At 40.2% G+C, this 24,220-nt stretch overlaps 1 protein-coding gene across 1 annotated transcript in view; it reads left to right on the forward strand.

The window, feature by feature from the left end:
• CEP85L (centrosomal protein 85L) overlaps positions 1–24,220 on the forward strand; it is a 134,269-nt gene that overhangs the window by 9,043 nt on the left and 101,006 nt on the right. The window contains exon 2 of the mRNA XM_072997445.2: positions 14,526–14,687. Coding sequence (XP_072853546.2) covers positions 14,526–14,687 — 162 coding nt within the window. The remainder of the gene's footprint in view (positions 1–14,525; positions 14,688–24,220) is intronic.

Consider the following 24,220-nt stretch of genomic DNA (forward strand, 5'->3'; position numbering starts at 1 on the left):
AGCAGGGGATTGTTCTCAAGTGTCTTATAGACCCCCCCCTCCAACTCTATCATTCTTTGATTCTGTGGTTCTAAGCTGGATGTTAAGTGAGAGCTGAAAATATGTATTGACCTGTTCTGGATGAGGGCGTGGTGCTGCTGCGGGTTAAACTGCAGAAGCCTCTGTGCTGCAAGATCGGAAGACCAATAGTCCTAAGATCAAATCCACGCGAGGGAGTGAGCTCCCCATGCTTGTCCCAGCTCCTGCGATAAATAGGTACCACCATGGTGGGATGGTAATGGCGTTCCGTATCTAGTCGGGCTGGCCACGTGACCATGGAAATTGTCTACAGACAAGCACTGGCTCTACAGCTTGGAGATGGGGATGAGCACTGGCCCCTAGAGCCGGACACGACTGGACTAAATGTCAAGGAGAACCTTTACCTTTACCTAATCCACAAAAGCTAGCAGAATGTATGATTGTTTTAGTGGTATACTGTATGAAGATATTGCCTACTCCTCTATTTACCTATTATGGATTCATATTGTTCTGGTTACTGTAGCGTCAGATGTTAAGATATGCTTGATAACAGAATACTTCCTCAGATGTTGCTCAGACTTTGTGTGGCAATGTGCACATTTTGTAAATACAGAGCAAGGTGCAACAGATAAATTTTGTCCTTGATGAGCTCACAGAGATCAAGGACCTAGGAATTTTATTTGAAATTAGAGTTTCGAAATGAAAATCTAATTTCAAGAATACTATCTGCAGCACTGAACTTCATACAGGTTTTTAAATTCCTAGTGGCCAGATGGCAAAGCATACTTACGTTGCAGAAGAATATTCAGATTCTAAAATTTGTACCTCTTTTTCAAAGTGTGTTTCCCTTGTATGGCATGGAAAGCTGGGCCTTCTCAGTTTTGGTATATTTCTTTGTTTCTTTGTCTGTTTGAGGGGAAGTTAAGAATGGCTGCTGTGTAATGACATACATTGCCAATGCTAAGTATTGTGAAATATCTGTCACAAGCGGAGAATAAATGCTGCTCATAAATGCTTAAGAATTATGCATTCTTTGTATGGAACTTTATACAAAATTATCTTTCTCCTTCACTTTTTGTGGGGATTGTAACATAATTCAGAAATCTGCAGTCGTGGAAGGTTGAGAAATACTGTAAACTGAAAGTATGAGCAGTTAATTTAGAGAATAAAACCTTGAACCAAATAGAAAGCATCAGTGTTTGTAGAAAATGCAAGTCTATTACATTTTAATTGTATTTTTGTTTCAGAACCCTGGAGACTAGGGTTCAACTGCCTGACTTTCACCTTCAGGTTCTCAGTTATAAAATGGGAGTCTTAGTGACCATTCTTCAAAAGATGTGGGAAGAATGTAGTGATGCAGTGCAGGTACTTGACTTTATTTCCTTCTCTGAACTTATTTAGATTATGTACAGTTGGCTATACAGTGAAAATAATAGTACTTCCTCATGCTTTTCACATGCAGTGTTACATAGATTTAGGGAATAGCTTGTTAAGAGAAATCAGCTAAGTTACAAAAAATCATCCGGGCCTGAGTAATGCCACTGGAACCTTCTAAAACAGCAATTCTTAACCATTTCTTTCCCATTGAGCCCCTTTAAATATCTTTTGTTGCTGTGGACCACCAAGACTTAATTCAAGATTTAAAAATCTAAAGTGCATCAAATATTTATTTAAAGTTTCTCATGAAGGGTCAAATTTGGAGAGAACAGAGAAATCAGTTAATCTGTTAATAATAATAATAATAATAATAATAATAATAATAATAATAATAATAATAATAATAATAATAATAATAATAATAATAATAATAATAGACTTTAATTCTTGCTTGAAAAACAGGAATTACAAGGAAATAAAATCATTAATATGACACACCTATATAAAAGTCACATGAAAATGAAAGCTAGAAAATGACATGAATATAATTTGTACAAAATTGTAACCCATTAAACACAATTTGGGTGGAAAAAAGGAAACATTCATATAATTATAATGAATGAGAAGGCTGATGCCTTGTTATATTGGGCTTAATAGAATGACCCTTGTATTCTGAGTTCTGACTCTACTTTTTTCAAATGGTTTCTATATTTTTAAGATAAATGAGAGCAGAGAATGATTTTTCACACAAGTATGTTGTTCTGAAAGACATCAATACTTTCATAGCACTCTTCGATAGTTCCGGAAAATCTTGTAGGTGAGCCCAGAAATTTGGAAGGAATTGTTCCTTGAACTGCAATTTCAGAGCACTATCTGTGGAAATTTCTATAAGCTTGTCTTCCTCAGCTGCTGTGAGCTTTTTTAGTTCATACACATTAACTGAAAATGGATCTCTAATCCATTTTTTGCTTGTATAAGCAACAGGAGAATATTCACAAATAATACGATATAAATCTTCCAGATGTCATGCGATAAGTGATATTGTCTTCCTCAGTGTGATTCACTTTCATGTTCTCACCATGTATAGAAATATCAAACAGTTATTTTCACAACCGATTTTTAATTTGTTTTTAATTAAGGCGGTAGGTTAGAAAAGCCAAGGGAAATTAAAGTTTTGTTCTATGTTTCCTTCTCTTTCTTGCTTTGTTTCATCCATTCATTTGTTCTTTCTATTTTAACTGCAAATGGTCATAACATTTCTTGAAGCGTTTGTGGACCCCCTGTGAGGACATCGGGGTCCCTGACGGTCTGTGGACCACTGGTTAAGAACCTATGTCCTAAATTACAATGTAGAGTACATAGGTGGAATAATTGTTAAGGGACTAGTGATTCGATTGAAATAAAAGGGAGTGCTGTCTGTAAAGATATATCAGGCAAAATCCAAAGAAACAAAACAAAACAAAAAAGACAAAACATGTGGCTATTATATTTTAATGTGAGCTTTTGTGGACACATCCACTTTGTCAGACATAGGTAAACAGAATGAAATGTTGAATGAAATATTAGTTTCATACTAAAGATTCGCTGTCTCTTGGATGTATATTGCATATTCATGCAGTAAATGTATGGCTTATGTTGTTTTAGGGAGGTAAAATCTATTTCTGTTGTTTGTTGTCATACAAAAGGGTTGCTTCATGGCTGTGTACTGCTAAGTCCCAATTGCCAATTTGTGTTTTACTGCACTGTGAGGTAGCTGCTAAAAATTGTTTCTTTCTATTTCAAATATATCACCTTGCAGCTCATGGAAAGCCAGCCAAATGCATATTTATCTTCATTGTGTTACTTGCTTGTAAATTTTAGCAGTTGGCTTTTCTTGTGTGAGAAATGGCAATGTGATCTCACTTTGTTTCTTTCTGAAGCAGTGTCAATCAGCTGAAACAGTTTCTGAGTCGTTGATCTAATTGTAATGGCTATCTACAGCATCCAGTTAGTAAACTAATCATTCTTTTTTGCTTTGCTAACCAAGATTTCAAGGTATATCAGAAAAATTGTTTTACTCTCAGTCCTGGATATACTTAGGTAAAATAAACCTCCCAAGTAAAAACTGGCACTAGAAAATACCTTGTGCAATGATTACGTAAAATGCATGTTATGTACAACCAACAGCATTCAGCTGCCATATGGCTGTAGAAGTGTGGTAAAACTCAACTCTTGCATGGTCAGATATACCCTGTTGGCTCTCCAGCATGCTACTACAGTGAGTTTTTGAGTTGTTGCCATGCAGCAAATGAAACGATCCCATCACAAGGCCTATTCCTTACAAATCTGTATCTTCACTTTACCATATGCAACAGTTTGGGGCAGCCAAGGGCTCCCTTGTATGTTCTAGTCCATTGATTTTGTTGAACAGGCTCAGCTGTTGTTGCATTCTGTTTTTAAAAATGATTCTCAGTATCTCTGTAGTGCTGACAAGTTTGCATTACATTTATAAGTGCCTACAGTAAAAACATATTGTTTAGCAGAACATTTTAAAATTCTGCTGTGAAGATAAATTAATATTAGGCAGCTAGTTCTCACTGATTTTTAAAAGGAAGCTTCACATGTGTATAAGTCTGAACACAGTGCGGAAGAGGAACCGTTACTGTGGGGTGAAGAGTGCATTGGTTAGAAAGATGGGGAGGTGAGCCAGCATAGCAGGCATGACCTAATGCATTGCCTTTGCATGCCAGAGCAGAAATAAGAAACATCTGTAGCTTCAATTTTTGCTGTGTATTAACAGACTATAGAGGTTGATACGCAGAAAAATAAATAATAAGCAGGGCTATACAATTCTCTGCTGAAATTATCCTCTCTCTCTCTCCCCCACACACTTTTTGAATAATAAAGTATGGTTCTCAGTGTGAGATAATGCAGGTTATTGATTCATAATTTATATAAATTGAATAATTCATCAATTTGGATAATTCCACAAATGGATTTGTTTTCCCCAATTTAGAATGTTACGGTATATTGAATTTTGTATGTTTGAGAAGGAGAAGTAGTACTGGCTGAAATTCTGTTGCAGAACAGTGCAGTTATAAATTATGATGACATCAGTCACCATGGATATTAATCTTTAATTTAACATTTCATACCCTCCCCACCAGGTTCCCTGGGGATCACTTTTCACCTGGGGGGTGCCTTTAGAGGATTGGGGACAAAGAAGACAGTCTTTAATATCCAAAAATTACTACTGCTGGTCCCATTGCTAGGATTGAGACAGTTTTCAGATAATAAGGCCCTCCCCCATCACAGGTCTTCTAAAGTCTTCCCCAGATTGAAAGGGATCCCTGTGGAGCCTCTGAAGCTGAGGAGAGGATAGGAAATGTTAAAGATTAAAGTCCAAGGTTGATGGTGTCACCATCATTTACCACCATGTAGCTCCACCAAGAGGATTTTAGCTAGTACGTTCTGGAGCTAGAAAAAGGGTTTTTGCCTTGAGAAGTGACTGTTACTTGCAGTTAATAAGAAGCCCTTTCCCTGGTTACCAAAATCCTCATGAAGACCTTTCATTATAAAGTTGTCAGCATTTTTTCTTTGCATCCTCTCTTTCTCCTCATAGTAATATGTTGACTAGAAGCTTGCACCAATAAAATAAAACTCTTCAGATTGTACACTGAGGAATAGATCTGTTCCTGTTATTGCAGTAACAAACATTTCCAGAGGCTCTGGTTAAAAACAAGACTTAAGATATGAAGGCCATGTGAAATTGCTATGTGATAATTGCACTCAGTATTAAACAGTGACCTTAAAACTCTTTAGTGTCCTAAAGCAGATTTTTCTTCGACTGATTCTGTTTTGCTTCTGCTTCTTTAATTGCATTTTGAGACTTCTAGGTTGTACTTTAATATGCCACTCTCCTATGCCACAGCATAAATCAGACCTGTGCAGAGTGCGGCCCGAGGGCCACATATGGCCCGCGAGCCGCTCCTGTCCGGCCCACGGACAGTTTTGAACATCAAAACCATTTATAGCTTTTTGACTAAAGTTGATCAGTTGCTTATCTTTAACATACTGGGAAAAAACTCTTTAGTATTTGTGAAGATTAACAAGTTTAAAATAAAAACAATCATAACATCACTGTTTCATTTTATTTTTAGGTAAAGTTGGTTTGGCCCCTGAACACAGTTCAGATTTTATGTGGCCCCCCTATAGAAATTAATTGCCCACCTCTGGCATAAATGATGGTTTGTTTGTGCAAGTGTTAGGTTAAAAGATCAAGAGGAAGCTTCCATCTGTCCTTCTGAGTGGATCCCATTTTTGCATGTGCTGATGTGAATGTACTACACAAAGCTCTGCTAAGTTCTCGGAACAGCCATGCACACGATGTAATTTTCCTTCTCTTCTTGTTTGTGTGTGTGCTCTGTTAGATTGAGTATCATGAATTTTGTGTCCAGTGTCATTGACTACATATATTTTAGATATACTTTGGTTTGGGGAATTGCTATTTATTGCCAGTTTAGTAAAATGACTGTGCTTGAAAGTGAAAGTGAAGTGTCAATAATTTCATAGATGCTGGCAGAAATCACAGCCATGAGTTTAGGATTATGGAGTGAGAGAAATCATACTGAAATTTTATGGAATTAGAATAGCAAATTGTGGGATAAATTTAAGCCTAATGCAATTGTTATATAAGTCCACATAACCAAGAGACTGAAGTCTAAGGCTTATACTGTATTTGTGCATTTTGTCTTATGGTTATCCTGTATACTGTGAACTTTTCCTCTCATATATGAGAAAGAACTATTGTTTTTGTTAGTTACAGCTTAAAGTATATTGCCAGAGTTGACTTTTTTTTGGACAAATATTAAACAAGACTTTATCTATTGACTTCTTCAAATTACTTATGTAACGTTTATAAGATAAAGTAGCACTGCTATAGTAAAAATTTTCAGTAGGAGTTTCCCATCATAAAATACAGGTACCTTTGAAAAGGTGGCTTTACCAGGTCTGCATAGTTTTACACTTACATGCTCTGAAATGTGGAATTAGTAAATTGGGTTTGCATTTTTAAAGATATTTTTATTTGTTTAATATGTTTTTAAAATGGTTTTTCTATGATGCCAGTTTAATTGCTTTTTAATATTACTGTATAATGACAGTATTTTTATCTTTTCGGGTTGTTTAAATATTATAAACTGCCATGGATCATCTTTGGAAGAAAGGCAGGGCATAAAAATAATGAAATTATTGCCCTTATAGAAGTGGAGTAGAGAATTCTGATACGATACAGGTTGTATTTTTCTGTAGCTAGTGTCTGGTATTGCAGGGATATCTTGAAAAAGGCTTAACTGACTTCTCCCAAGATGATTTCTGTATTTCTAGTGTAGCACTAATAGTGTAAACCTAAACATATTCATTCAGATGTAAATTACAATGTGGATTATGTTTAATGGCCTTAGAGTATGTGTTTTATGTTTTCAGTCTATGTAACTGATCTTGGGAGCATGGGAAGGTCCAATGCAGTACCACTACAAAGTGTGAAGCCCACCCTGGGAGATAGATTTTTCAAGGAATGTTATATGAACAGTATGCTGGAGGTAACATGAAGCTGGTGCTTATGTTTTTCTCATCAGCATGATAAAAGCACTAGGGTACCAATTTTCAATGCTGTTCTGCTAAAAACTGCACCAGACAGCAGTTGGTTTATTGTTAGATATATTACTCGTTTAATGGTTTGTGGGCGCTATCTTTTATTGCTCACCATGAGTGGTTAACAATTGTAATAGTTATCTATGAAACTGTTTATGATTTATGAGTTACACTTTATTTTTTTTAAATATAGTTGGTGTGATGATCATGGAGAAATCTGTCAAAGTTGCAGGGCTTACTGCTGCAAGCTGATCTCTGTCTAGTTCATGGGTCAGGGAACTTTTTTACCTTTTGCCCTCTAAAAGTTTTATATACACCGATATTACCCCCTTGATTTGCAAGGAAGGATCTCAGGTCACACACAGCCGGTTGAGCGCCAGCGAGCGGCTCCTGGGTGGCCGTCGAAGAGCAGCAGGTGGCTTGCCTGCCGGGGGCGCCTGATGCCACCTCCCGTACTGGCACTGGCTCACTGGGGCGGCTGCATTGGGCCTCAGCGTCAGGGCTCCCGCGGGCCTTGCTGTCCACGCGCCACGACAGCTGCCACATAGAGGGCGAGAGGCTCCGCCAAGCCCAGCTGACCGGCGTGGAGGCACCGCTGAAGAAAGCCGCGTGGCCGGGCTGATCCTAGCCCGGGCAGCCATCATGGCCACGCTCACCCACTTCTGCCATGATCCACCTCTCCACCCACAGGAAGGCTCCTCCTGGCTGTGGTGCTCCAGCCACTTGCCCCAGCCTTACCCTCCGCCATGGCTGCTCATCACCAGCCTCCATCCGCTGTGGCTCGGTTGCAGCCGGACAGGAGAAGGGGGCAGGAAGGGGGGCAATCAGGCAGCCGGGGACCCTCCTCTGGGCAGAAGAGGAGGAGGAGGGAGGGGGGTTAGGGTTGCGTCCTCATTACCCCCAGGATTCTCATTTTTACGCCATTTGGGGTAATTTACTCCTGTTCCCTGACCACTGGTCTAGTTCTATCTCCCCATGTAGTTTTGTGTGATGTTGCTATGCAGCCAATGCTGCTGGAAGATGTTCACTTGATTGACAGTGCTTATCCTCTCTGCTCCAGCATTGTGATTAATATTATTGGGTCATTATTTGTCCAGAAGGCAGCAAATTGGGGTTGTTTTCCCTGTGACAAAGCATGTGTTGTGTTCATTCCTAAATACTGTAGTGATGTTTTTCTGGCAAAGTGAGTGTTGTATTCAGTTTATTTTGCTAGTACATCACTTATACAGCAACATAAACACAACAAGAATATGGTTTAGATAGCATTTTGCTCCCCTTCCTTTTTAAATTTCTTTGTATATAGACTTGCAGATAAGGCCACCAGTTGATAGCCTATAACTGTTTCGTAAAGATGCCCCACCTGTCTTACTAATTGTTAAATCACCAGACCTGGTGAGTGGCAATGCTCCAGAGCCTCTGTAGCTTTTAAAAATATTATTGGTAATTCTGTTCTTTAATTTAATAAAGGCCTTTTGTGTAGTTGTATTTGGTATTTGTATTGTTTGCCGTATATAAAATTTTCATTTGGATCATTTCCATATTCTGAGACTGGAAGTCCCAACTAGAGGGAATGGAGTAAGACGTGGGTCTGATTTTATTGGCACAAAAATGTTTGCACTATTGTCTAAAATCCACAACTTCTGCTATAAGTACTGTATTGTACATAGACCTGCAGCCTCAAAGCAGTGTCTTCTTAACTACATAGTTCTAAAAAAAATGGAAATTAGTTTCATGCAGAATAAATCTCAACATGGTAAGATACTGAATTGGTGAATATCTGAAAATACATATGAATGATGGATGTACATCATTCATATGTACATTAATAAAATTGTATAGAGATGCAGGTTTACTGAGAATCTGACCATTTAAGATTGTAAAAAGATATAATATTTGCGCTAATGGCTCTTTTCCTCACTGTGAATTACTGTCTCTGCTCTCTATCCTCACAAACTGCTAACCATGCTAGTCTGCTCAGATTGGCAAGGTTAAAGAAGGAACAGCAGGATAATGGGTTTGGCAGGCCATCATGGGTGTGTTCATGCATTTTCTGACTATGTTATGCTTGGTTAAGCACAGTTCCTTTTACAGATACAGTACTGGCATGTGTGTTGTAAAATCAAGTGCATAGATGAAGGGAACATATTAGAGATTGGAAGAGAAAATTTGATACATGTCAGATGGCACAGTTGTGTTCTGTAGTTCTTTTTATAACATTCAGGTATTCAGTCTTGCAGACATGCTAAAGTGTCGGGTTCATATTGCTATGTTGCATAGCACCTACAATACTACCTACCGAAACAGCATGCATCAGGCTGTGTGTGCAGGTAGAAGGGGGAGCAGGTCCAGAAAAAGCTTCCATTTTAATACCACATATTGAAATGAAAGTATAAAGATGAAATAAACAACAACAAAAAATTCCAAGCCAAGTAATTAAGGAACTTGTGAAAAAGATAATATTGATAAAAGACCATGGCATAATATTGCAGTAATTAAGTACAAAATCTTTGTAGAATAATCACCTGAATGTGAAAAATAAAGATTAGAATGGTTGATACATTGCACTTTTTTGTTGATAAAGTTTTTAGATTGCACCCTTAAATGAGTTTCAGTCAAAATTCATTTAAGTAGAGAATATTCCTGAGCATAAAATGTATTGTATCTTATGGAAGGCATCTGATTTAAAGTTATATAAGAGTAAGTATCCTGTATAAGGGCATCTTTTTCATACATTTTGTGCACAGTATACCTGAAGCACTTCTGTCTTGGGTATTTTATTCTTGCATTTTCGTGATAATTGTGTTTTGGTGGTTAATAACTGGATAGTGTTTAATTTTTTATGTAACTTTCTTAGTGTTTATAGTACAACAAATCCATTTCACATTACAGCAGGGGTCTCAAACATGCGGCCCGGGGGCCATTTGTGGCCCCCCAGATGATAGTTTGTGGCCCTCTCCTTGCCTGCCCCCCCAAAGTGCCCACACATCCTCTGCTGTCAAGAGTAAAAAAAAAGCCTTGCCTCGCTCGCCGGCTCTCTCCCAAGACAGCACCTCTTGCACCCTCCATCCAGAACTGCAGCCGGCCAGCCAGCCCACCTGTCTGTCGGCTAAGGAAACTCCTGGGCAGCTTCCTCGGGCTCTTGCTCCGCTTGGCGGAAAATCTGATGCGGCCCGGCCTCACCCAGACTCTGCCTCTAGCGGCCCCCAGGTAAATTGAGTTTACAACCCCTGCATTACAGCTTCTGTGGATCTTCTGCATTGACGGGCTGGGATTCAGTGACCTTTAGAGTCCCTTCCAGCTTTACAATTCTGTTGATTCTAGAGAAAGATACTTTAGGCTCTTGTGGGGATGTTCTTCTAGTTAGGATAGTCAAGATGATTTAGCTTGTTTCTTTTGTCCTGCTGCTTTTATGTACTGTTAAAAAAGTTTTGTTGAACTTCCATGTAATATTTGGTCTTACATGTGTATTCTGTAATGAGCCTAAATATAAGTTATTTAGGAAGCCATAGTGTAATGTCAGTTGTCTACCATGACAACAGCATTTTATTTATTTATTTTATTTATTTATTTATTTTATTTATTTATTTTATTTCTATCCCGCCTATCTGATCATATTAGACCACTCTAGGCGGCTTACAGTAAAAACAACAATGTAATTTTAAAACTTTACAGCAGAAACTTAAATAAAAAAAATAATAATAATAATAAAAAACAAAATAAGAAAAAAGATCGTCAAGGGTTTTCTGTTGGGAAGGCCTGCCTATACATCAATGTTTTTAGTTGTTTCTTAAAAATGCCCAGCGAGGGAGCCGCGCGAATCTCAGGGGGCAAGTTGTTCCAAAGGCGAGGAGCCACCGCCGAGAAGGCCCGGATTCTGGTCTTTTCCTTTCGGGCCTCTCTCGGCGTTAGGCTCCTCAGCCTTATCTCCTGGCTCGCGCGAGTGACACGGGTAGATCTAGATGGGAGAAGGCGTTCCTCCAAGTATCGAGGTCCTAAACCGTTTAGGGCTTTGTAAGTAAGCGTTAACACTTTGAAATCAATGCGGAATCGGATTGGCAGCCAATGCAATGCGGCCAGAGTGGGGGAGATATGTTGGTATCTTCTCAGCCCACTGAGTAGTCTGGCCGCCGCATTCTGCACCACCTGTAGTTTCCGCAGCAATCTCAAAGGTAGCCCCACGTAGAGCGCATTACAGTGGTCTAATCTCGAGACTACAAGCGCATGCACCAGAGTGGTGAGAGACCCCACATCAAGGTAGGGCCGCAGCTGGGCTAGCCGCCTGAGATGGAAAAAAGCGGAACGGACCACGGACGCCACCTGGGTCTCCATGGTGAGCGCCGGGTCAAGATGGACACCCAAGCTACGGACCCCATCCCTGGCGGGCAGGGTCACCCCCCCAAAAATGAGGGAGTTTCCCATGTCCCCAGGTGTGGGGGCGCCCACCCTCAGTACCTCTGTCTTGTCCGGGTTCAGCCTCAGCCCGTTCTCCTGCATCCATTCCTGTACAGCCTCCAGGCAACGCTGAAGGGACAGAACGGCATCTCCTGCAGTTGGAAAAAAGGAGATGTAGAGCTGTGTGTCATCCGCATATTGATGGCACTGCGCTCCACACCTCCTGATGACCCCTCCCAGCGGCCTCATGTAGATATTAAACAGCATTGGGGAGATGATCGACCCCTGTGGGACCCCACAATTAAGGCACCACGGGGCCGAAACATTCTCCCCAAGCTGTACTCTCTGGGGACGGTCCTCCAAGAAGGAACGGAGCCAAGCAAAGGCCCGGCCACCTATCCCCAACTCGGCGAGCCTCCCCAGGAGGATACCATGGTCAATGGTATCAAAGGCCGCTGAGATATCAAGGAGTACCAACAGAGACACTTTGCCCCTGTCGGCCTCCCTCAATAAGTCATCACACAGGGCGACCAATGCCGTTTCTGTCCCATGGCGCGGCCTGAAGCCCGACTGGAATGGATCCAGGGCATCTGTTTCATCCAGGAACGCCTGGAGCTGATCGGCCACCACCCTCTCGACTACCTTGCTTAAGAAAGAAACATTGGCGACGGGCCTATAGTTGCCAATTTCGTCCGCCGCCAAACTGGGTTTCTTTCTTATGGGCCTAATGAGTGTTTCCTTGAGGGCAGAGGGAAATCTACCCTCAAGGAAAGACCCATTAATTATTACAGTAGCCCATTCCGTTGTTGAGGGCCTGGCTGCCTTGATTAGCCAGGCCGGGCAGGGGTCCAAAGAGGAGGTGGTGGCACGACAGCGATCAAGCGTCCTGGCCACAGTGTCGGGCGATACGGGCTGAAAAGAGTCAAAAGACACCGGGCAAGACGGAGCGCTGGACATCCCAACTTGACTCACTGTATTCAAAAAAGGAGCGTACTCATAAATATTTTCTGCTCAGAAAGATTGAGTTTATTGGTGTATTAAAGTGAGATATAATTTGGAGATCTGATCAGTACATCTCTAATGAATGATAATAGTGCATCTTCTAATTTTTTTCTTTTATGCTTAGCCTAGAATTGTATTGAAAAAAGTGTGCATGCAAAGGTAAAAGTACATGATTTGCACTTTTTGCGAGGATATCTATCTGTCACCCGGCCATTTGATGGACACAGTTATATGATGGATACCTTTCCAAAGACTGCAGACTGCTTGTGTGATGTATGGACAATTTTTCCAACTCGATTATTGTTTATGTGCAGATTGAATGCTTATAGTACTTTGGTACTTAATTATTGTTAATAGTAATGTTATCTACCTTTTTCACAGATTCTTTTGACTCAATCTCTCTTCCTTTTTTGTGGGAGGAGACGTGTATCTTTGAGAGAACAAGGATGAGATGAGCTTCATTTCCTGCTTATCTTTGTCATTGTTTTGTGCCGTTACGTTGCCTCCAATGTATGGTAATTGTATGAATGAGCAATCTCCAAAATGTCCTGTCCTCAGGAGCCCTGCTCAGCTCTTGTAAACTGAAGCCTGTGGTTCCTTTAGGGAGTCAATCCATCTTGTATGTCATATTTTTTTTCCTGCTGCCCCCAACCTTTCCCAACGTTATTGTTTCTTCCAGAGAACCTTGCCTTCTCGTGATGTGCCCAAAGTATGACAGCCTTGGTTTCATCATTTTTTCCTCCAGAGATAGTTCAGGTTTCATTTGATCTGGGACCCGCTTGTTTGTCTCTCTGGCAGTCCAGGGTATCCACAAAACTCTTCTCCAGCACCACATTTCAAAAGAATCATTTTTTTGCCTGTCAGCTTTCTTCACTATCCAGCTTTCACACCCATACATAGTGACTGAAAATACAAGAGTGTGAATGGTCTTGGTCTTCAGTGACACTTCCTTACACCTGATAATCTTTTCTAGTTCCTTCTAGAAAATGCTCATCTTAGAAGACAGTAAACAGAAAACCTGAATAGATTCCACTTGGGTAGTAAGATCACAAAAAATGAGTATCTGAGTGTTATACAATTTTACTAGGTGAATTGAATACAGCTCCCCTCCCCATTTAGCTATAATGTATTACAGTACATAAAAATTAAAATGACTTTTTGTGTGTGTGATGTTATTGTACAACAGTGTGCAACATTTCCCACTGGTTAATTGATTCTTGGTATTCTCTTTATGTTTAATTGCTGCTGCTACTGAATTCTTTGCTAATTGCACTTATTACAAGCCAAAATGCCACTGGCATTCTACTGATATGCCAAATCTAATTGAATCTGTATTATTTCCTGGCAACCTTCTACTCTTTTTGTCTAGCATTTTGTGTAGATGATTTACTTCTTACTATGCTGATATGATTTAGTGGTGCCATATGGTTGTGCCACTTTTGTAGTAGTGTATGCTATTAATTGCAATTCTCTTAAGAATTACTGGAGCAAGCTAAAAAAATAAAAAAATAATGTTAAAAATTGTATGTCTGTACTATATATGTGAAAGTGGAAGTATCCTTTTACGGTCGTGAGCAAACACAGTTCTTAATGTATTAGAACATAGGACTTCTTGCTTATCTTTGAATGCCTTGCTGGTAAAGGAATATTTGATTTGTTAAACAGAATTTTGTACTATGTACTGAATCTCAAGGATATTCAAAGTACATGTTAGCCAGAAGAGTATACACCAGTATTATAACAAGGTAACACCAATGTCAAAATGTAATCGGCTAACAAGTTACGTTTCCTGTTTGCATTAAAATCCAGATGAGGTTCTGGGTTCTGTGATGAACCACATGATTAGAATACTACAGAAATTGTTGTAGAATTTTACAAAAAAAGGGGTTTTTGAAAATTTTACTACTCCTTATACTCCCCGAAGAAGGGAATGGTAAACCACATCTGTGTGCATTCTCCACCTCAAAATTCCTGAAAACGGTCACCATAAGTCAGAATTGACCTGATGGCACATTATTATTTGATATTCCTTGTATGCTATGTTGTAATTAAACTTGCATGACATCGATTTTGAAATGAGACTCTTTTTTTGTCTTATTCTGCAGGCCCAGAATATTCCTCCTCAGGATGGGTGCCTGGTACTGATTCAGTGTGGCAAACTGCAACTAGTCCATCAAGTGGTCGAAGTACCCATATCAGAAGACACAGCATAGCTTCTGATAGTGGAGACACCGGCATTGGAACTTCCTGTTCTGATAGCGTGGAAGGTGAGTAGAATTTCCTGCTTATAGGAGAAGCAGAGAGAAAAAAGAAGGCATGGTCTGTAAGATTTAAAAGCTGAATGTTTTGTGAAATAGAAATAATTAAGGTGATCTATTAAAGAATAATTTTCAAATGATATGAGAGCTTGCATTGCAACCCTAAGCATGCTTAAATTAGTCCCTGAGTTTCAGTAGGAAATCTTTTCAGTGTCATAGGATTGTAGTTTTGAATCTTTTTTCCTATATGGAAAACAAATATAAGCTGATATTTAAAAAATAAGATTCCCAGAGAATGCCTCCTGATAAAATGCTGATTTTCAAAAGTTTGTCTTTTGTTATAGAACTTTTTCAGAATGATGATAATCATATATATATATTTTGGGGGGGAAATGATGTATTTTTGCTTTAAAAGATGCCCAAACTGTTCCTTTTGAGAAAATGTAATATGTACAGTTGTCAACAAAGGCCAAATAAGTGGACAGAATTAAGCTATGAAATGAGCGTGGGACTGCTGGAGGAAGGAATGTCATGTAAAAAACACAAGATGTGATTTTTTTAAAAAGTAGGACCCAGAGTTTTTGTGTCTTTATTCATCACGACTCAGAAATATGCGAAGAAAGAATCCTGAGGAAGGGGAAATGACAGTAAGGTAGTCGGAAAATGTGACGTATAAGGAAAGAGTTTGTTTGCTTGAAGTACAAACAGGAAGTTTTAGGAGAGGGAAGATGAAGGAACATCTTAAATATTCTAAAATTTCGAAAAGAAATTCAGAAGGGTGAACTCCAAGAGAGATGAGAAATAAGAAATGTTAAGGAATGAGATTTTAGTTCTGTTGTAGTTGATTGATATCAGTAAACCATTCCAGTTCAGAAGAGCAGCTTGGAAACAGAAACACTGTGCTGCTTTTGTTGCTGATGATTTTAAAGAGAGAACAACTAGCTACTAACTCTCTCATAGTTAGTGGATTTCTGCTTGGCCTTGTTATGTTCGTTAAATGACAAGTTTCCTTGTCATTTCAGTTTGTTAAGTGAGGTACAAAGTGACCAAACTGCAGTTTGATCCTACGGATTGGTCCAGTTGGAATTTATGTTCAACGCTCTGGATCTAGTTGGCTCTAGATCTGGTATTGTCATGTCACTGCAGCTGATTGGGCTGTATAGTTTCAGTTGACAACCCAATTTGGCCTTCTGTTGCCCTTCTTTTGCACCTGTTTTTACTTGTAGTAGAAATAAAAGAGAGATCTGCTGATGCAGCATACCTCCTTTGTTTTCATGCTGTTCCTCTGTTGTTACTTCTTGCTGTTTTCCTCTCTCAGATTCTTGCATTGGGCTGTTTTTTAAGGAAAAGTAAACTCTCCACTCTGTATTCATTGAATTGCCTTTTCAGTAACGTTAACTAGGTTTTTATGCAAGCTTTTTGAGGAAATATTAGGGTGCAGCATAATTTATGATGTGATCTAGATAGGTTGCCAGGATGAATTTTATTTTATTTTTGCCATATGTTCTCAGTTTTAATGCTGAGAAGACTGTCCTTATATGACTGATGGCAAAAATTGCTGCTGAAGTACCTGGCAAATCATGACTGTTAAGAAAGCAAAGGTAATGGAAATTCAAGGAAAGTTGCAGTTGTCAAGGTCACTCCCAAGTAAGTGTGTGCCTGCGGCTGTAGTCTGAAACTTTCTTTTCATACTTTTTCATGGACGTAGCCATCTTCATTAGTGGTAGCAAAAAACAAAATAGTCTTGTGGTACCTTAATGACTTAAGAGGTATTATTTGGGATGTGAATGTGAATATTGAATCTATTTCTTCAGGTTTTTATACAGAAAATGATAGTTGATCATAGACTTTCAAACTGCTGATAAACATAAACATCCTAGCAATTGTAACCTCAGTTGTACAGGTTCTTTTACCTTCCAGTCTGCCAGAGGAATGGTTTCTACTTACCAAAGAGTGTGTCTTTTAGCTGAAGGCTGAAGCGACCTGTTTGTCTCTGACAAGAAATAAAACAAAATGAACACAAAACAAAAACATTAAAAAGACTAAATGCTATATTTTAATGTGAGCTTTCATTAATCAAGTCCACTTGTTTGTACATAAGAATGAGATTGTATGGCAATAGTCTATACGTGGCCTCCAGGACTTGGTGGGAATACAGAAAGACAGTGGTTGGTTAGTATAGTTGTCACAAGTTGCAAATTGTATGAGCCATTGTGGCATTCTCCTGTTTGATATTCAGCTCATTTCCTTTAAAGTTTTCTTCTGTAAAAAGTGACAGTGGTTTGTTGATAAATGAACCTCTGGCTATGGATAACAACAGCAGGTAACAACACAATCATTCTAACATTTCATATTAGGTAATTACTTAAGAACCCTTGACTGATATTTCACCCTTTAACATGGGTTCCTAGCATCTATATATACATATTTTATCTCAACCATCTCTGAATCATTATCTCATTATTTTTCCCCTAGGACTGTGACTTTCAAATGCTATAAAGAGTGTTCTGGTAGACTGAAATGATTTGAAACAAATTTGTGTGTATTCCCTTCCTGATTATGTCCATTAATCCTTTTGCACAGAGATTGTCCCATTTGTCATATGTAGAATGCAGAGGGGCATTGTCACTAAAAACCTGGCTATTTAGACAACCATTTGAAAACATACCTGCAAGGTCAGCTGAGTCTAATTAGCCTATGTATCCATGGTCTGCCATCTTAAATGTTTTAAATGCTTTGAATGTTTTTAAATGTTTTATTTTGATGCTTATTTGAGTTTTTTGCTTATTTCTATTTTATTATTTCTATTTTTTATATTAAATAGTACTTGGTGGTATTTATTTGCTGTAACCCACCCAGAGTGGCCTTATGCAGATGGGCGGTATTAAAATGAAATACCGTATTTTTTGCACCATAAGACGCACTTTTTCTCCCAAAAAAAAACTGGGGGAGAAAAGTGCATGCGTCTTATGGAGCGAATACTGTCCCCTCCATGCCACCATCGCTGGTCTCCCAGGCCTCCGGAGGCCTCAGCAGGCCCCGTGGGAGCCTCGCCCAGGCACCATCGCTGGCTTCCCAGGCCTCTGGAGGCCTCAGCAGGCCCCGTGGGGGCCTCCCCCAGGCACCATCGCTGGCTTCCCAGGCCTCCGGAGGCCTCAGCAGGCCCCGTGGGGGCCTCCCCCAGGCACCATCGCTGGCTTCCCAGGCCTCCGGAGGCCTCAGCAGGCCCCGTGGGGGCCTCCCCCAGGCACCATTGCTGGCTTCCCAGGCCTCTGGAGGCCTCAGCAGGCCCCGTGGGGAGTCCCCCACCACCACCATCGCTGGCTTCTGAGGACCTCCAGGAGGCTTTTGACCGGTAAGGTGCTGCTTTTTAAAAAATGTTCTGGGTGGGTTTTGGAGGGTAGATTTGGGCTGGGGGTATGTTTCTATGTGGCTTTGTGTTTTGGTGATTTTTTTGCAGTCCCAGCATGAGACTTGCTCTGTTTATTTATTTTTACTTCATTTTTTGGTATTTAAAAATTAGTTGCTTCTTTTTACTTTTTAAAAAATGTTCTAGGTGGGTTTTGGAGGGTAGATTTGGGCTGGGGGGCATGTTTCTATGTTGCTTTGTTTTTTGGTGATTTTTTTTTTTGGCAGTCCCAGTGTGGGACTTGCTCTGTTTATATATTTTTATTTTATTTTAATTTTCAGTATTTAAAAATTAAGTGCGTCTTAACGTCCGGTGCGTCTTATGGAGCAAAAAATACGGTACAGTATATAAAATAAATAAATTATTGACAAAGGATAGATTCACATTAGCAGAGAAACAAGTAAACATGCCTTTGATATTGCGTGTGATCTCTTTTGGCCCTGTACTCGTGTTTGCCATACACACCCTAAGAAACAATACCAACCTTATCTTCAAAGAGGTGGATAAGTCATTAACAAGTGTGACTCACACACTTTGCAGCTTGTACCTGCTATAATAACCAGCCATTGTCCTTCTGTATCTCAACATGTCATGGGGCTGTGTATAAATGATTGCCATATAGTCTCACTCTTTTATCTGATGAAGTGGACTTCATCCACAAAAGCTCACATTAAAATATGGCAGTTCATCTTTATTTCTCTTTTTTATTTTTAGTTTAGTTTAATTTTGTTCTTATCTGTTACGCTTGCACAGACCAACACAACTACCACTTTGAAAACTGTTTTGTCTCAGTTCTGTTGGAAAAAGTGTTATGTTTGCTACTTTGTCACATACTCTTGGAGCAACTCTCTGTTTCTTATTATTTTCAACTCCTGGATGGCTCACTGGCTGTGGAGCCAGAAGCTGGGAGTTCAATTCCTCACAGTGCCTCCTTGATAGGGGCTGGAGTTGATGATCCATATTTCAATGAATCTCTTCCTCTTTTTTCTAAGCTGAAGGGATGTAGGTTGCTGCAGGTGATATTTAGATGCCTCCAAATGATTTGCCTTGACTGCCAAAACTTTTCACTGCATCATTGTGCTGAGCAAGTATATTACAACCTTTTTCGCATTCAGAATTCCAGAAATGCTTGTGACAGAGCTAGCTCTTTTATCAAGTCAAAATAATTTACTGCAAACTGAAAAATCCAATTCATTAGGGCGAGCAGTGGAAAGAAATGAAGTAAATGAAAATCATATCACTTGAGACTCTTCTTTCTCTTTTCTAGGCAGGAATACAACTAAAATTTTGGATTGAGGTACTGTAAAATTGCAGTTGTACAAGATGATGGTTTTTCCAAAAATGCTAGTTCATTCTTCTCTATTGGCAGCCCTCCCAGTACAGGAACTACACCATGTCAGCCACAGTAAGGATCCTGTGTTCACTTAGGCTGAAATCCGACACACGTTTCACTTAGAAATAAGTGTCATTGAATCTGTCTGTTTGTCTGTCTGTCTTTTATACCACCCTTCTGGCTGCCAAGGCCACTCTGGGTGGTTTACACATTGAACACGTATAATATGAAACAGCACTTAGAACTGCTACACCAAGAAATTTAACTGAAAATGACTAAAATGGTATGGGGATAAAGCAGCGGGACTGATAATATGAATGTTAAAACAACCACTGTATTAGGATGTTATACGGTCTGAAAAGGCCTGTCTAAAGAACTGTATTTTTAGTGATTGTTTAAAAGTACCCAGTGAAGGAGCCAGGTAGATTTCAGGTGGGCGGTTGTTCCAGAGTGGGGGAGTGGCCGCAGAGAAGGCCTGATTTCTTGTCTTCTCTTCCGAGCCTCGCTCGAGGTCAATATTCTCAACTGCCCAGCCTTGGAAGATCATATAGGACAGGCAGATCTCATTGGGAGGAGTAGTTTTGCCAGGTATTGAGGTTCCCAAGCCATTTGGGGCTTTGTATGTTAGCCCCATCATCATGAAAATGAACAGGTAACCAGTGCAGGGCAACCAGAGTAGGGGAAATATGAAGGTATTTCTTTACACCACTTAATAGTCTGTCCACCATATTCTGGACCTGCTGAAGTATGAGCAGCCTCATAAGCAGCCCCACATAGAGAGTTATTGAAGTAGTCTAATCTTACTATCAGTGTCTGTACCAGTGTGATGAGGGAGCTGGTGTCAAGGCAGGGACGCAGCTGGGCAATCTGCCTGAGATGGAACTAGGCAGAGTGGAACACAGATGTTATCTGGGACTCCATTGGTAGCTCTGGGTTCAGAGGTACACCCAAGCTGTGAACCTCATCCTTAGCAGAGAGAGTGCCTCCCCAAAGCAGAGGGAGCCCCCCAATCCGCAAACACTAGGGGCAGCCACCCACAGAACTTCCATCTTGTCCAGATTCAGCCTCGGTCTGTTATCTATCATCCACCCCAGCATAGCGTCCAGGCAGTCCTTGGAAAAGTACTTGCTTCCAAATTGATATATATAGGATGAGACTATTGGTGGCAGATTTACTTTGGGTTTTTCCCCCTGTTAGTTTCCTTTTAGAAAGATACAATAGGCAAAATCCTGTTGGATAACTTTTTGTCAGCCTAATCCAGATCAGGTGCTAGAAACATTTGATTTAAATCAATTAAAATTTTCCTGTCTCTTCCTCCCTGCCATTTTAGGTTCCAAGGCTCCCTAAGGCTTCCTTTTGCTCATAGGAAGCCTTTGGAAGCCTCAGGACAGGGAGGAGGGGAATGCTTTAACAGTAGAAACTAGCTGTCGGGATCAGGATGTCCAGCATTTGAAGTATCTTTGCCCCCACATCTCAAGACACCCAAAAGCTTCTCTAGGGCAAAAAGAATTCTTAGGGAGTTTTGGACCCTAAATGGAGGAGCTTTTAATTAGTTTTAATTAAATGTTTCTAGCACCTGATCTGGGTTATGCCAGTGCAAAGTTACACCAACAGGATTTTGCCCAAGGTTCGTTTAAAATGCTTTGGGAGGCATAATGGAAAACAGTTAATGCAAATAGACCAGTAATGTCATCTCCCTCAAGTAAACCCACTCTACAGATGACCGTAAAAAATGCATCGTGTTCCTGCTGTCAGATGATTGGCCAGATGATCAGATTATAAATCAGTTAAAATCTAGTGTTATAAACTTGGGCTTTCTTCTCCTTGAGCTTACTTCATTAATTCATTGTATTGAACAGATGTCTTGAATACCTTAGTGCTGCTTCATGATACATACGGCGTTTTAAAAGGGGAACACTACCCTTTGCCCAGGTCTGTATCTTTGGGGGGAAAATTCCTACTGATGTTACTAATCCTTCCATCCTAACTACTTTCCTTAAAGGATGTTTGATAGTCACTAAAGATGGTTGAGTATCAACTGGAAGGAGAAAACAATATCTGGAACCCTATTAATTTTCATGTAAACTTTGCATAATTTGCTGTGATTGATTGTAGCTAACTGACAAGCTGCTAGTGTGTGTCTTGGTCACTTGCCTGGTCAGGCACCTGGTTGTGCTACTGGGACAGAACCCAATGCCTCGTTAATTAGCAACAGCAAACTACACATATCTTACACAAACACCCGTGGGAGTTGGCCAGTATTGTTTATCTATGCCAGTAATTCATATATAGTCTTTTCCTCCTGATGTTATAAAAATTCACCATTTCATGTATCTTACTATTAGGTAGAGTTGGGGTAAATTCTGTCATGTTGGTGCGTGCATACATATAAGGTAAAAAAAAAACACAGTTTGCTCATGTGGATATTTTAGAAAGCTATTCAGGAAATACATTTTACATCTACATCTTAAAGGGAGTGTGGGAATTGCTATAGAAGGTGATCTGCTAACATTAAGCCAAGACCAAACATTCAGCCGCAAGTCTCTTTACAAATAACTTTGGATGAACGAATGCTAACAAATTAGCACTACTGTTATAGTTGGCTTTAAAGTAAAAATGGGCACCTCTGTGTGAGCACTGTATTTTATATCAATGTTAGAGATGGCTCCTGCTTCGTGATCCATCAAAATTGACAAAGCAAGAATCTCTTCCCCATGAATCGACGGACCATGAATGGATTTTTCAGTGGTTCAGGGTTTTTTTTAGAACAGATAAAAAAAGCTGACTTGCCCACCCCCACAGTCTGCCCCCCTGCCCCCTTCCCACTACCCCTGTCACCTCCCTACTTTGGCTGCCGCAGCCTGCGCTGCCTCCGCCACCTCTGCCACCACTACCACCATAGTGGCCTGCGCTACGGCAGCCTCCATTGTCACTGTCCACTGCCGCTCGCTGGGATGGCCTCCACTGCTATGGCCTGCCTTAAGGGAATTTGGGCTGCCCTTTGCAAAGATGGCAGCTGCAGCTTCCCTGTTCTAAAAGAAGCTGCAGTTGGCATCTTTGCAAAGGGCACCCAGTGTCCCTTATGACAGGCTGTGGCTTCGGAGGCCACCACAGCAGGCAGCAATGGATGGCGGCAACAGTGGGCAGCAGTTGATGACAGTGGTGCCGGGCAGTGGCGGATGGTGCCAGTGGCTAAGGTAGGGAGGGGAAGGGGGCGGGGGATAGGCTGTGGGGGTGGGTGGCTGTAGAGCTGGCTGGCTGATTGGCGGGCCCATAGGCAGAATGGGAAGGCCATAGGAAGGCTAGTCTTCCCTCTCTTTGTATGGGGGGGGGAGGCTAATAAAAATGGATAAATATTAATCCCTTTGTATTTGCCTGGGTCTCTGGAACTCATGAATACAAAAGGATGAATATTTAATGAATCAGTGATTTTTAACAAATATTGCAATTCAATATTGCAAAATAAGAAATCACTAATGGTGTGCTTTTTGCGTGGATGTCACTGGCACATAGCAGTCAAGCATACAGACACCACACTAACTCTGCCAACATTGAAGGACAAAAACAGTTGGGTGCAGGGAATTTCTTTTAAATGAGTTAATGGTTATTGAAGCCAGTGAAATCTCTAGGGAAGGAGTTGATTTTTCTGTTTTCTTCTGTGTTTGTGAGGCCAGAGGAAATAGCCCTAACAGTGGATAGTATTCTTTTACTGGACAAATCTGGCCCTAGTACTGTACTTTGGTTCATGTACTTATTTGTCCTCCTGAAACACATAATGAAAATTTCCATGCAACATGAAATGTGCTGGAGGCATAGGAAGGAATTAAGGAGACAAATAGGACTGTGTTATAATTTCTTTCACACTGTTATTATTGGACATATATTAATTTTATCACTAGTTTTGCTAAGGGGACGATACTTAAGAGTATGGATCTCAGTTTTTCTTCCTCAACAGATGAAGCAGCAATATGTGCAGAATAGCTCAGGTTTGTGAGGGAAGTAAAGGAAGTCAGCAAGTGAGTGGAGGATTATTCCTTTACTCTGCTATGATTTTCCTTCTCTTATTCTCTTATCTCCTTATTTTTTCTTCTATATTGCCACCCAATATTTTCTAAACATGCATAGTAGAACTTAAGTGGCACTCCTTCGCTAGATGTCTCTACCTCTAATACCTTTTGCTTTCACTGATTTAGAAATGCAGAATGCATACAGAAACTGAATTGAAGACTGGAATACTGTACTCATCTCTACTCACTTTTCTAGAATGTTACCTCACTAATACTTCTTTGCTGTAGTATCTTTAATGTACAGTGGGGTCTCGACTTACGAACGGCTCGACATACGAATGTTTCGACTTACGAACCGCTCTCATAGGAATATATGGACTCGACTTACGAACTTAGATTGGAGTTACGAATTCTTTTTTCCTTTTTTTTAAAGCTAAGTCATCTTAGGTTAAAAGGAAAAAAGAAAAAAATATCCCCCTCTAGTGGCAGAAGGCGGAATAGCAGCTTCCCATTAGTTTCTATGGACGAAAAGAGCAGATACGGATTAAATGGTTTTCCATGCATTCCTATGGGAAATGCAGATTCGACTTAAGAACTTTTCGACCTGAGAACTGCCTTCCAATACGGATTAAGTTCGTAAGTTGAGACCCCACTGTATGTAGTATCTATAATGTGCGACATGCTTGATCTTCACAGCAATTCCATGATATGGATCATAATTACCATACTTTGGTTATTGGACCTCAGTGGCTATTTAGATCAGTGGTTCTTAACCTTGGGTTACTCAAGTGTT

This window comes from Pogona vitticeps, chromosome 1 (assembly GCF_051106095.1).
Source record: "Pogona vitticeps strain Pit_001003342236 chromosome 1, PviZW2.1, whole genome shotgun sequence".
In the NCBI taxonomy this organism is placed as follows: domain Eukaryota; kingdom Metazoa; phylum Chordata; class Lepidosauria; order Squamata; family Agamidae; genus Pogona; species Pogona vitticeps.